Source organism: Leucopleurus acutus (assembly GCF_964270905.1).
Source record: "Leucopleurus acutus genome assembly, chromosome: 12".
In the NCBI taxonomy this organism is placed as follows: Eukaryota; Metazoa; Chordata; class Mammalia; order Artiodactyla; family Delphinidae; genus Leucopleurus; species Leucopleurus acutus.
Genome location: NC_139154.1, coordinates 90,435,663 through 90,450,458, shown reverse-complemented (window position 1 = coordinate 90,450,458; position 14,796 = coordinate 90,435,663). Strand labels below are relative to the sequence as shown.

The 14,796-nt window shown below is 48.6% G+C and overlaps 1 protein-coding gene across 2 annotated transcripts in view; it reads left to right on the top strand.

Moving 5' to 3' along the window:
• Positions 1 to 1,702: 1,702 nt before the first annotated feature.
• SFXN5 (sideroflexin 5) overlaps positions 1,703 to 14,796 on the top strand; it is a gene marked incomplete at its 5' end in the record, with an annotated part of 115,542 nt that continues 102,448 nt past the window's right edge. For both annotated transcript variants that reach the window (XM_082851953.1, XM_082851951.1), the window contains 2 exons: positions 1,703 to 1,813; positions 14,426 to 14,494. In XM_082851953.1, the coding sequence (XP_082708079.1) occupies positions 1,703 to 1,813; positions 14,426 to 14,494 (180 nt within the window). The remainder of the gene's footprint in view (positions 1,814 to 14,425; positions 14,495 to 14,796) is intronic.

Genomic DNA, 14,796 nt, shown 5'->3' with positions numbered 1-14,796 from the left:
CTGCAGGTGGCTCTGTTGTGTTACTGTTTTGATAAGTGTATGAAGGAGGCTTCCCTGGGGGAGAAAGCAGCCTTAAATCAAGATGATGCGGTTCTCGGATGATAACCGCCCCTGCCCTAACCTCAGGGGCAGCAGCACAGTGTTGCTGAGCGGGCCGGGCTCTGTCTTTTCTCATTCCTGGGAAACCCACATTTACCGAGTGATGTGGGGCATACAGAGGGATTTTAAAAGACGTGATTCCTACTCTCAAGCCACTTAGTCTAGTAGGGTAAGGTTAAGATACAAATCCAAGATACAAATGGTTTCTTCACGGCCAGCTAGACTTTCTCCAGCTAGGAAAAGTCCATTTCTTGTGGTTCGACATGGAAGAGGAACTGACTGCTACAGATCATGCAGTGTCCAGAAGGCATGAGCCAACCCAGCACTTCACCATAAGCCTAAGGAGATTCACAGTGCGGGCGTGGGGGGAGGGGTGGGGTGGTGGTTAGGTTCCCAAGGTCAAAAACCAAACATTTCTACTGTCCTCTTGAGCAAAACAGGCAGCTGTCCCTCAGTCATTCCCGTAGCCCTTCCCCCCAGTCTGGCTCACTGACCAGATATTTCAGCTAGGAATCTGCTACTCTAATCTGCATGGGTGTTTATTATCCCTGCTAGTGCCTTGCTCTACAATCTGCAGTACTTCCCCCCTTACCTAAAGTCCTTGTAGCTGGTGCTTGTTAAGCACTTCTGAAACCCCCTCCCCCTCCCCCCATCCCAGTTCTCTTCCAGCCCAGGAACTGGGCCCGGGAGAGATCTCCGGTTGGCCAGAGGAAGTGAAGGCTGCCAAGGCTCTTAAGTCCTTGCTGTTTAACTCATACAGCAACAAATACTTGAGTTTCTGCTGTGAGCCCTCTCAGCTAGCACAAGGACTTAGCAATGAATCCAAAAGTCACAACTCCTGCTCTGTGGACCTCACCGTAGGAAAGGCAGATAGTCAAAACCACAAATAATTATAAGTTGCAAGGGCTTGCGAAAGGAAAGTGCTGGCTGCTATAGGAATATGTAGTGGATTTTGTGGAAGCAGGGCGAGGATTGGCAAATGCAATATTTAGGCTGAGACCAGAAAGAGTCAGCATCAGGCTAAGATTAAAAAGTTGAGGTCTTTTGGTTCAATGGCGCGGCAGGCGCCCAGCATGCGCCAGGAACTGAGTTGGAGAGCAAGGGACGAGGGGCAGGGTGGCGACGGAAGGACCTGCATGAAGATTCTGCAGTGCAATTCTTTGTACAAAGTTTTCCAGGATTACCCTATTGTCTGGAGTCCTTGCCCATCTGGTCCAAGGGTCGGACCCACTTCAGCAGGGCTCTTCTGGGCTGCAGCTCCAGGAGCGATGCCCACCGCAGTAACTCAAACTTCTAGGGGCAGGTAACCAGCGAGGGGTCGCTCGATGGTCCCCTATCGAGACCTTAAGAGTCGTACACGCACACTCCTCCCGTACTGCCGACGCCTGCAAAATTAGCCGCGGGAACCGAGACCCGGTCTGAGTCGGTGCAACTCTCCGCAGTCTAGGGTTGTCAAGCTCCGTGACAAGAAAAACTACATTCCCCACAACCCCTTGCGCCTCCGGCTTGCTGCGGTTGCTTACGGCCAATCGGGAGAGGCAGCTGTGGCGGGGGCCGAGGAGGGACATTTTAAAAGGGCCGGAGATTGCGGGCGTCAGTGGCCATGGCGGATACAGCGACTACAGCATCGGCGGCGGCGGCGGCGGCGGCTAGTGCCGCTAACGCCTCGACCGATGCACCGCCTTTCCAGCTGGGCAAACCCCGCTTCCAGCAGGTGAGGACCGGGCTGTGGCCTGAGGGTCGGTGGGTAGCATAGGGAGGGCGAGCAAACTCCTCTCCAAAATCCTCTTTAGCCCTAGGGTCTCCGACCCGCGGCTACCAGGGAGCCTGCAGCTACTGCCTGGGGGAACCTCGGCCACAGCCGCCTTTTTCCCATTGGTCAGCGGGGTGGGCGAGGGCTCCTACCTTGGCTCCCTATTGGCCATTGGCGCCGTCACTCCCCATCCGCCCGTGCCCTCCAGTCTTTCCCGCCCGAGGCTCTCTGTGATTGGCCACTGCTCGCCGCGGCCCGGGATCCGAGCTCCCGGGTCCGAGCCGCTTCTGCAGGGTCTCTTGGGCAGGGCAGCCGTCCGCTTCAGGCGGAAAGTTCGAGTCCGGCCCTGGGTGAGAAGGTGGTGTGGCCCAGATGCCTTCTAACTTATTCCCCAGGTGGTGACCGACAGACATTCTTTCCGAGCTGCCCGCGGAGCCTCTGGGCAGCATCCGTGCCCCGCGGCCCCGCTCCCAGCCCTCCACCCCAAGCAGGGTCCGCGGTGGGGATGGGTGAGGGCCGCGAGCCGAGGGGTACCCGCCGCCCGGCGACCCCTCTCCCCTCCGGCGGGGGATTCACTGACGTAGCGAGTCGGCCGGCTGGTGCCCTGCCGGAGATGGAGCGAGGACGTTCGGGGAGAGCCGGGGTGCGGAGGAAACGCTGTGTCATCCCAGGGGACCGCCGGCCTCTCGGAGGGTCCGCGTCCCCGGGAGCCTGCCCCAACCCCCTACCCCGCTGCGACCTCCACGGAGCGCTCTTCTCTGTCCGACCCGATATGACTCTTCGGGGCACTGTGACAGTCGTCCTTTTCCTTTGGAACCCCAGACAGGGCGTCTCTAACTCGCCCTCGGCCCAGGAGACGGGGATAGGGTCCGCAGCCGGGACGTGCGGCCCGGGCTGGAGGCTGGGAAGGGCCGTTCCCACGCCGCATTCCCGGGTCCCCGCTGCCTCCAGCGATGAGGAAATGGACTTGGTTAGGAAAAGGGGCAAAGAGGCTCGGCTGAAGTGAACCAGGCTTGCCGGGGGTGGGGCGCAGTGGAGGCGGACGGAAAGAAGTTTGCAGGAAGAAAGGAAATTGTACAAAGGTCGGTGCAGTGGTTGATTGGTTGGTTGTTTTCATGATGGTGGGAGAGGGACTCGTTCCAGCAAAGTGGTGCACTGAGCTTTGCTGATATTAAGGAGTTGCGCTTATGAGCCTTTTGAGAAAATGTCCCCACTGTTTTTAAACAGGACTTTAATTCCTTTAAAAAATAAACCATCTCAGCATGTAGGTATCTGAGGCGAGACTGGTGTCATCCTGTCAGTGCAGGGTGCCACCTGGAACTGCCTGTCAGGGGTTCCTCTGCCTGGACTTGAGTGACACTTCATTAGCTGACCCCCTTCTCCGCCCGCCACACACATTCTGTTGTACTAGTCCTTCAAGACTCAGGCCGGCCTCCTCCCCTAAACACTTCCTCCCTTCTTCCCCTTACCCCCTGGTGGGCCCAGGTCTCAGACTCCCTCCTGCCTGCCTCTTTGGCCACCCCAAGTGGGATCCTCAAAGGTCACCCTTTACAACAGTCTGCCCTGTGGTTCTCTGTGTGATTACTTGGTCTCCTCGACACTTGTGAACACCTTTTGAGAGGAGGGGCTGATCTTGCCCTTCCCTCGTCTCCATCCTACCCTGAGGTGGGGCTTGGCACATAGTCATGTGCTGAATAAAGATTTGTGGGTTCATTTTTTCCCAGTACCTGTCCTGGGACATTCAGTCACACAACAGATATTTGAAAACCTCCTAGTGGCTTTAATGACTGAGCCCTTTGCTGTGATCACCGCTGGAGCCATACATGCACCTTTGAGGCTACTGTTCAGGCAGCCATTGCTGGTACCTCTTTTTGGCACCACTCCTGAGGGCAGCTAGTGTTTGTTGTATTTGCTTTTGAAGCACCTCTCCCCAAGCATAGTGACCTGCATAAAGCTCAGTGAGTGTGATATTCATTCATGTTAAGGAACTTCCCTTTCCTCCAGATCTGCTCCTCCACACGATTCCCTGGTTGTGCAAGCAGCCCAACCTGCCACCCAGATGACTCTCAAGAAACTGGGAGTCACCTGTATACTTGCCTTCCTCTCCTTCACCCTCTAAATGCAACCAGAGGCCCAGGGTTCTCCTCTCAGATAGCTCTCAAATCCACTTATCTCCACTGCTGGAATCCTAGACTGAGCCCCCATCATCTATCTCCTGAGCCACTGCAGAAGCCTCCTGACAGGGCTCCCTACTTGCTCTCTGGCCCCTTCCAATCCCTTCCTCTTCCGCATGGCAGAGTCCCAACAATGCAGGTCTGATCAGGTGACGCCCCACCCTCTCGCCCAACACATATGTTCTTAAACACCTTCCAGTGGCTTCCCCTGCTTCTGAGATAAAGACCTCTGTTGGGAAGGCCCCAAAGGCCTGCATAGCCCACCCCTGCCGGCCTCTTCTTGCTCCAGTGGAAACCCCACGCATCCCCTTGAATCCTGCTTCCCACCGCACTGGCTACTTTCAGCCCCTTGAACCCTGAGTGGTTCATAATCCAGGGCTCAGTCCCAGAGCCCAATCCAGGGACACCACTCTCAACCCCCAACCAGTATCACCGCTTTCTGCAAGACTAGGCAGGATCTTTCCTTACTCCCTGGAGTCCCCCCACAACCCTTCTTCCTTTCATTCCTCAAGGATCTCCCTGTGAAGGGGGTAGGGGGAGGAGGGCCACTGAGCAGTGTCAGAGGGTGGAGAAAGACAGCTTGCCTCGATGGGCTTTGGTCTGTTACCGTCTTTCTCCCCATAAGATGATAATGCTAGCCAAGCATCGTTCTAACCTTTTTGTGCATTGACCTATTTAATTTTCATAACGACTGTGTGAGACAGGTACAGTTATCCCATGTATTATAGGTGAGAAGACCGGCACACAAACAGATTTAGTTACTTCCTAGGCAGTCTGGCTCCAGAGTCTACGTTTGTCTGTTTATTGTCAACTTTTTTATTATGCAGGCTTTCAAACACGCAAAAGTGGAGGCAATTGACAATGAACTCCTGTGCACCCGTCACTCAGTTTCAACAGTTGCCAGTGTGAGGCCCACCTCATTTCACCTATATGCCCCCACCCCAACAAATGAATTATTTTAAAGCAAAGCCCATTATTTCATTGTACGTGCTGTAGGTACCTCTCAAAAGTAAAGACTTTTTTGGTTAGCTTTTCTAAATAAACTTTAAAATTTTTGAAATAATTTTGTGTGTACAGAAGTCAAGTAGCAGAATTCCTGTATAACCTTCACCCAAGTTTCCCCTAATGTCATCATCTCAGATTACTACAGTACATTTGTTAGAACTAAGAAACCAACATTGGAACATTACTATTAACTACACTCCAGACTTTGTTGGATTTCACTATCTTTTACACTAACATTATCTTTCTGTTCCAGGATCCCACATTCCATTTGGTCGTCATGTTTCCTCAGTCTCCCCTCGGATCTATGACAGTTTCTCAGACTTACCTTGTGTTTGGTGACCTTGACAGTTCTGAGACGTACTGGTCAGATATTTTATAGAAGGTCCCTCAATTTGGGTTTGTCTAGTGTCTTTCTCATGGTTAGATGGTTATGGGTTTTAGGGGGAGAATGTCACAGAGGTGAAGTGCCTTCTTTTTCACGTGGTATCAGAGGGTTTTTTGATTAGTTTTAACATAACCATCATACCACTAACACACCTAAAATAATTCTTTCTTAATATCATCAAACCAGTCATTATTTGTCTTAGTCTGTTTGGGGTGCTGTAACAAAATACCATAGATTGGGTAGCATATAAACAACAGAAATTTGATTCTCATGGTTCTCGAAGCTGGAAGTCCAAGATCAAGGCACTGGCAGATTCACTGTCTGAAGAGAGTCAGCTTTCTTGTTCATAGATAACATCTTCTAGCTGTAACCTCCCATGGCAGAAGGGAGGAGGGATCTTTCTGGGGTCTCTTTTATAAGGGCACTAATCCTAATCATTAGGGTAACCTCATCACTTCCCAAAGACCCCAATTCCTAAAACAGTCACCTTGGAGGTTAGGATTTCAACATATGACTTTGGGGGTGGGGTGGGGACAAGCATTCAGTCCATTGCACTATTCACATTTCCCTGATTGTCACATCATTTTAAAAATAATTGATTTGTTTCATTCAGGATCCCACAAGGCCCACACATCATATTTGACTGGTAGGTTCCTTTCATCTCTTCTGATCTATTGGTTCTTCCCTCTTTCTTTCTTTCTATTTGTTGAAGAAACTGCGTTGTTTGTCCTGTACAATTTCCCTATTCTGAATGTGACTGAAGGTATCTCTGTGGTATAAGTTAAGATGTTCCTCTGTCCCCTGTTGTTCCTGTAAACTTCAAGTCCATACTTTTTTTTTTTTTTTTTTTTTTTGCGGTACGCGGGCCTCTCACCGTTGTGGCCTCTCCCGTTGCGGAGCACAGGCTCCAGACGCGCAGGCTCAGTGGCCACCGCTCACAGGCCCAGCCGCTCCGCGGCATGTGGGATCCTCCTGGACCAGGGCACGAACCCACGTCCCCTGCATCGGCAGGCGGACTCTCCCACTGCGCCACCAGGGAAGCCCTCAAGTCCATACTTTTAACCACTGCCCCATATTGCCAGGTGAAGGGAAGATGGCAGGAGTGCCTGGGGGAGCTCTGTGAACTGACTGCTCCCTTTCCTCCTCCTTTTCTGCTCATTTCCTTTCCTGAACCCACTCTTTTCTTCCTTCAGGCCTGACACCGTTTTTGGCAATTTGGGGCCCCAGGACAGGAAACAAACACACATGATTCTTCCCATTTGTGATTCAGTCTATCCAGAAATGTTTGCTTTATTTTTTTTTTAAACTTCCTTGTTTCTTCTGAAATCTCACTTATCTGCTATGACGACTGGGGGTATGGGTGTGCTGTGTGTGTCCTGGGTCCAAAACCCACCAAGGCCTACGGTAGCAGAGCCGGTGGGTTGCATAGGGCTCTCTCTGGGGTCCAGGGAGCTTGTGGGCAGGAAAATGCACTCTTCACTTCAAGATGGAGAGGTTTGTGTGGGCTGAGAGTCAGGAGGCAATGGGGAAGCTTCTCATATAGTTTGCCAGAAATAAGTTCTAAAGTGAAAATGCCTTGCAGGTAGTTATACATTTACGTTCTATAGGCTAGAGAGCGACTGTTTCCCAGGGTTGGTCCTGGGGCTTGTTTGTGCTGTGGACACGGTCAACACCTTCCAGTCCAGTGGCTCTCAACCCCTGCTGCACAGGAATCACCTGGGCAGGTTTCTAAACAGACACCGATGCCTGGAGCCCACCCTAGGCCAATAGCATTCGAATCCTTGGGTATACAGCCTGGATTTTAGAAAACCCAGGTGATTCAGTGTGTAGCCTGGTTGAGGACTACTGAGCTGGTCCAGCCTTTCCGCCTTTGGGCTGCAGGTTCAGTGATTTAGAGGTCTGGGTGCAGGCGGGCTGTCAGTTTCTTCTCAGGCCTTTGCCCACAGCTGCTGCTCCCGAGGCAGCTCTCTGGCTGTGCTCTGCTGGGCCAGGCCCCAGAGTTAGGAAGGCAGCAGGCCTCGAGCCCCTGCTGAGAATTAGCTGACTCACCTTTCTTGTGAAGGGAAACGGAAGGAATTACTTGGCTGACTCATTTTTCCAGTGAAGCAAAAGGGAAGGAAAGACATCCACTGATTATCTGATGGGGTAAAAGTGGGGTCTGAATTTTGGAGGGCAAAAAAAGTCATACATATTAAACTATTGAGAAAGTAATAAAAACTAATTAGGCTGAGAAGGTAGAAACCTTCCCTGCTGTGTCCTGCATCAGGCAGGGAGGACAGACACATAAAGGCAGCTATAAAGAAGAGTGCTTCTGACTAGGGCCTGCTCAGCCCTGAGGTATCCCAGCCACCTCCTTCTTTGGGGAGCCACTCGTTCATACTCACTGAGAAATCACATTCTCCAAGGTCATAGATTGCCAGAAACTTTGCTGTTTAAAATGTATCAGTAGTGTCGACTTAGAAAAAAACAGACACAACGTTGATTCTTTTGTTCTAGTTCTGTGAAAAATGCCACTGGTAGTTTGATAGGGATTACATTGAATCTGTAGATTGCTTTGGGTAGTAGAGTCATTTTCACAGTGTTGATTCTTCCAATCCAAGAACTTGGTATATCTCTCCATATATTTGTATCATCTTTAATTTCTTTCATCAGTGTCTTATAATTTTCTGCATACAGGTCTTTTGTCTCCTTAGGTAGGTTTATTCCTAGATATTTTATTCTTTTTGTTGCAATGGTAAATGGGAGTGTTTTCTTAATTTCACTTTCAGATTTTTCATCATTAGTGTATAGGAATGCCAGAGATTTCTGTGCATTAATTTTGTATCCTGCTACTTTACCAAATTCATTGATTAGCTCTAGTAGTTTTCTGGTAGCATCTTTAGGATTCTCTATGTAGAGTATCATGTCATCTGCAAACAGTGACAGCTTTACTTCTTCTTTTCCGATTTGGATTCCTTTTATTTCCTTTTCTTCTCTGATTGCTGTGGCTAAAACTTCCAAAACTATGAGACACAGACCTACTAGAGAATGGACTTGAGGATATGGGGAGGGGGAAGGGTAAGCTGTGACAAAGTGAGAGAGTGGCATAGACATATATACACTACCAAACGTAAAATAGATAGCTAGTGGGAAGCAGCCGCATAGCACAGGGAGATCAGCTCGGCGCTTTGTGACCACCTAGATGGGTGGGATAGGGAAGGTGGGAGGGAGGGAGACGCAAGAGGGAAGAGATATGGGAACATATGTTTATGTATAACTGATTCACTTTGTTATAAAGCAGAAACTAACACACCATTGTAAAGCAATTATACTCCAATAAAGATGTAAAAGACAAAAACAAAAACAAACAAAAAACCCCCACGAAAACACAACGTAAGAACTGTGAGTTGATTTATTTAGTGTCTTACTGAGGACTATAGTCTGGAAGACACCCTCTCACAGAGCTCTGAGAAACTGCTCTGAAGAGGTAAAGGGGGAGGTCAGCATGTATATGATCTTGGCGAAGGGTACTTGTAATCAAGCACACATCTCAGGAGAAGGTTGCTGCCACGCATGAGGAACAGATATCTTAGTTAATGGTTTTAGTGCTTTTCTAAGTATGGGAAGACGCAAGAATCCATGTTCATAAAAGACTTGTCCTGAAAATATTTAACTCTGAAGGCCTGTTCTGCCAATTTTCCCAGAGCACAGAGAGCCTCCTTCCTGATCTCAGCCCTGAACTCTGCCCTGAACTCCTTTCAGGGTGTCTTGAAGGTTAGAGACTGCAGTGGCTAATGGTTCAATCCTTGTAGAACCAGGTAACAGTAGGAATGACACATCCCCCTTTTGATTGGTGGGCCTGTGGCACTTTGACTCAGAGAATCAACGCAAGTGCAGAGCTTCAAATAAGGAGCTTTAACTTTATAGTTTTCAAAAAAAAAAACAACCCTACGTCTACTTCTCAGTCCAGACCTATGTGGACCCCCTTCCCCACAGCCCTGCTTTGCTTCCAGCCTGTTAATGTACTGCTTCATTTAAATTTTACTCTACCTTTCCCCAGAATTCTGCACTAACTCAGTTTTTTCCCTTTGTTTGACAAAATGCCTTATAGTTCCTCTACTTTGTGGCCTCCCTCATTGCAGTGAGTCAGTAAGCCTGACTTTTTCCCAGGGTAGTGGGGGAGGTTAGTCTGATTGGGTTAGGACGTGTATGCCTAGCATTTCCAACTCAGAACCCCTTTCTTGAATCTCAGGCCTATATGTTTAAGTCTTTGTTGAGAGGTTACATCTGGAAGGCCCTTTAAGTATCACAAGTTTACGTGGCCAATCCAGAACTGTTATCTTCCTCTCCACTAAATCAGTATGCTTCTTGCTTTCCTTATCCTGGTTAATAAGCATTAGTGTCTGACTAGAGATCTAGGCATTACCATGACTGTGTTATTCCTCATTCCCCTAGTCAGTTAACCTTGCTCTAATCCCAGGACCTAGCACAGTCTTAGGCACACAGTAGGTCTTCAATAGCTATTTGGTGAATGACTGAAAAAACCACAGGAGCCTGGTGCAGTTTCTGACCCGAGCCTGCATGCCTTTGAGCTCTTGCTGATACCCTTCTCTGCTAGGTAAACTCATCCATCCACTCATCCCAGCTCCTCTGGGAAGCTTCCTGACTCACTAGGGAGGAATAAACTGTGTCTCCTGTGCCCATAAGGATGCCTCATTTAGGCAGGGATCACAGTGTTGGTTTTTTTTGTTTGTTGGTTTTTTTAGAAGATGTTGGGGGTAGGAGGTTATTAATTAATTAATTAATTTTTTCCGTGTTGCCTCTTCGTTTCTGTGCGAGGGCTTTCTCTAGTTGTGGCAAGCGGGGGCCATTCTTCATCGCGGTGCGCGGGCCTCACTATGGCGGCCTCTCTTGTTGCGGAGCACAGGCTCCAGACGCGCAGGCTCAGTAGTTGTGGCTCACGGGCCTAGTTGCTCTGCGGCATGTGGGATCCTCCCAGACCAGGGCTTGAACCCGTGTCCCCTGCATTGGCAGGCAGATTCTCAACCACTGCGCCACCAGGGAAGCCCTAGGGATCACAGTGTTTTATAGTTATCTGTTTACTTGTTTGTCTCTCTTGATGGTCTCGGCTCCTTGCGGGCTTGTTCGTCGTGGTGTTCCCTCAGCTAGTCCAGTATGGGTTTGTAGGTATCAATGGAGCCGAATGTCTTACTTAGGACTCTCTTCCAGTGGCAGTGGTGGAGAGTAATACGAGAGGGCTAGCAGGGCCGGGAAGGGATGAAGGCAGTGACAGACCACAGGGCGAGTCAGAGGCTGGATGTTTGCACCCGATCATCTTCAAGAAGCTGCTTCCCTCAGGCCGTTCTCGTTCAGGCCCTCACCTCTGCCCCTGCTGATCCTCTTCCCTCCTTGGGCTGCTAACTGCCGGGCATTGGCTGTTCACCGGCCCACTCATTCATTCCTGTGGCCAGTGTGTTTGTGGAGCCTCTTCTAGGTGTGTAACACAAGACCAGGAGCCAAGGAAGATAATACAGAAAGAATATCCAATAGCCCACATCCTTCAGTAGCTTATAATCGAGTAATAGACCAGTTTGTATTTTACTTTAAATATATATTTAAAAAATAGAATATTACTTATTTATATTATACATAATACTGATTTTTTTTCATTTTAAAAGCAATATAAAAGATATGGAAGTAAAAATCCTATTACCGAGAGGCGATCTCTGTTAACATTTTAATATATTTTCATCTAGCTTTTTAAATAATACGATTTTGAAATCCTAATTTTGAAACAGTTTCAGTCTTACAGAAAAGTTGCAAGAAGAATACAGAGAAATTCCATATACCCTTTGCTTAGATCCACTAGTTTTTAACATTTTGTCACATTTCCTTTATTATTCTTTGTCTACAGATGATCATAAAGTCCAGAAACATAGCAAATATACATGTTACCAAGAACATCTTCAATCTGTAAACAGAATAATAATGCCTACATTTCCAGATTTTATTACCACCCTGTATATTTACACGTTATTTATTTATTTTAATATTTATTTATTTATTTATTTAGGCTGCACTGAGTCTTAGGTGCAGCACGTGGGATCTTTAGTTGCGGCATGTGGACTTCTTAGTTGTGACATGCATGTGGGAACTAGTTCCCCGACCAGGGATCGAACCTGGGCCCCCTGCATTGGGAGCACGGAGTCTTATCCACTGGACCACCAGGGAAGTTCCTATACATGTTATTTTTTCTCAACCATTTGAGAGTAGATTATATTCATTTATCCCTTAATACTTCAGTGTATCCTTAAGAACAAGGACATTCTCTTACATCTCTTAGTCTGTTTGGGCTGTTATAATAAAAATACCATAGACTGGGTGCCTTATAAACAACAGAAATTAATTTCTCCCAGTTCTGAAGTCTGGGAAGTCCACGACTAAGGCACTGGCAGATTCAGTATCTGGTGAGGGCCTGATTCCTGGTCATAGACAGCTCACTGTGCTCTTACATGGTGGAAGGGGCAAGGGATTTCTCTGGAGTCAATATAACAGCATTAATGCCATTCATGAGGGCTCCCAAAGGCCTCATCTCCAAATACCATCACCTAGGGACTTAGGCTTTAACATATGAGTTTTTTTTTTTAAGGGAACTTTATTTTTATTTATTTATTTATTTATTTTTGGCTGCATTGGGTCTTCGTTGCTGCGCAGGCTTTTCTCTAGTTGCGGCTAGCGGGCGCTACTCTTCATTGCGGTGCGTGAGCTTTTCATTGCTGTGGCTTCTCTTGTTGAGGAACACAGGCTCTAGGCATGTGGGCTTCAGTAGTTGTGGCACAAGAGCTCAGTAGTTGTGGCTCACGGGCTCTAGAGTGCAGGCTCAGTAGTTGTGGTGCACAGGCTTAGTTGCTCCAAGGCATGTGGGATCTTCCCGGACCAGGGCTCGAACCCATGTCCCCTGCCTTGGCAGGTGGATTTTTAACCACTGTGCCACCAGGGAAGCCCTAACATATGAATTTTGAGGGGACACTAATATTCAGTCTATAGCAATAACCACAGTACAGTTATTCAGGAAATTTAATTTGAGTACACTACTTTTATTAATCTATAATCCTATTCCAATTTTGTCAGTTTTCTCAGCAATGTCCTTGAGCGCATTTCCCCCTCTAGTCCAGGATTCAGTCGAAAATCATGCGTTGCATTCAGTTGTCTTGTCTCTTTAGTTTCCTTTAATGTGGGGGCAGTTCTTCAGTCTTTCTTTGTCTTTACGACATTGACGTGTTTGGTGAACAAGGCCAGTTATTTTATGGAATGCTCCTCAGTTTGGGTTTGTCTGATGCTTTCACATGATTAGACTCAGTCCCTTCAGAATACTATGTGAGCACTAGTGGGAACTTCTCAGAGGCACACGACGTCCATTTGCCTCTTGCTGGTCCTTTGAACATGCCCCATCATTTTGGGGTGTGGCACTTCATTACTTTCTAGCACAACAACATGTGCCAGTTTCATCGTGTACCTTCCCTGCCCCAGCCCTGGAATCAGCCACTTCTCTAAGGAACCCTGGTTTATTCTAGTGGATGTCATCCCGTCTCTTTGCTATCCATTTAATATCTATCTAGCTCTATTTATCTCCTGTCTGTTAGGTTGGAATCATGCATTTTACATGCATTTCACAAATCATAAGCATTTTTGCATGTCATAAACATTGTCTGAAAACATGATTTTAAATGGCTGTGTAGTGTTCGATCATGTAAATGGATCGTCATTTTAACCATCTGCCTTTATAAATAATGCAACAGTGAGTGTCCTCAGCATATACCCCTGACCACACCTCTGAACGTCTCTGATTGAGCATCATGTATAAATTGGGAAATAGTTTAGGCCATTTGAGTTATAAGAGGTTAGAGAAGCAACTGTTTTAGTTAGGAATGGTGTGGAAGCTTGATGCGTCTGTGAAAGGCTGGGGGTGGAAAGGCTGCTCCATGCAGGGGGTGCCATGGTGAGCAGAGAGATGGAGGTGGCATGGGGCCTGGTGTGTGCAGGGGACCTTTTGGTGACCCGGGTCCTTTCGTGGTCTTTATTGGGAAGCGGAAGGAGCAGAAATCGGCTGCAGGGTCTGGTGCCCTAGTGAGAAGGGAAAAGAGTGTGGAGGCATCTTCCTCCACTGAGCGGAGGATGAGCTTGGAGAGCTGTGGGGCTCCAGGGAGGATTTGGGACACAGCCTGAGTGTAGTGAGGCATGAACCCCCGGCGTTTGCAGCTTTCCCCTTTGTCCCCTAGCTCTGTGCCCTCTCTCCTCCCCTTGAGCTTGGCTTTCCCAAGCTGGCCCTGTCCTGAGGGCAGAAGGCCCAGCAGCAGCGTTGCTTGGTTTCTTTTCATTGTGCTCTAATGCCTGTGGCCTGTTTAGCACAAAGCCCTCCTTTTCCAAGGCCTCTGCTCTGGGGCAAGGATAGGGGAGCTGGCCCCTTGTCCTGGGCCTCACAGCAGCAGTTGGGCTATGGGGGAAGGAAGGCCTGAGGGCTGAGAGCTGGGCACCACTGTGTTTGAGTTCCACCTGTGGGGAGCTTTCCCTGGGGGCAGTGCCTGTGCTGGACTTTGGGGAGGGACCCTACCTCACTCGAGGGTCCTAAGTAAAGCAGAGAGGCTGTGCTGGGCAGGAGAGACTGGGAGAGGACTGGGCACCAGACCTCCCCTCCAGTCTGCATGCTCAGTGGTGCCCGGGAGCTGCTGAAAGGCTTGGCGTAGATCTCAGGGCATTGGGAGCAGAATGGGAGGCATGTGGAAGAGACATTGGGACAGTCACTGAGTGTCTTAATGGTCTTTCTGAGTTGACTTTAGAAAGCCCTCAGACCTGGGAAAGCTGCCCTCAGGTCACTGAGAAGCAAGGCCTCATTGGTGTTCCTCACCCGCTTGGAAAGTCCTGGGGACTGTGGGACACTGGCAGTAAGGATGAGCTGTGGGTAGTGTTCCCCATTGTCTGGAGGACGGAGTACAGAAACTCATCCAGTCTCCTCTCCCACCCCTTCTCCAGACATCCTTCTACGGTCGCTTCAGGCACTTCTTGGACATCATCGACCCTCGCACACTCTTTGTCACTGAGGTGAGTCATGGCTGTCACTCTCGATGGAGACCGCTTGGCCTTTATACCTTGTGACTTTGGAAGGTCCATAGGTCATCTGTGTGTTTGCCTTATACACATTATCTCATTTCATCTGAATCTCACCACATCCCTTCAAGGTAGATATATGTCATTATTATTATTTCAAACTTCCATAAAATTATTACCAAGTACATGGATTGTATTACAAGAGTTCATGCAGTTCAGATGCATTTAAGTAGAACAAAAAAGGATCCTTCATACCCTCTCCCTACACAGTTCCCTCCTCGGATAGGTGAGGCTGA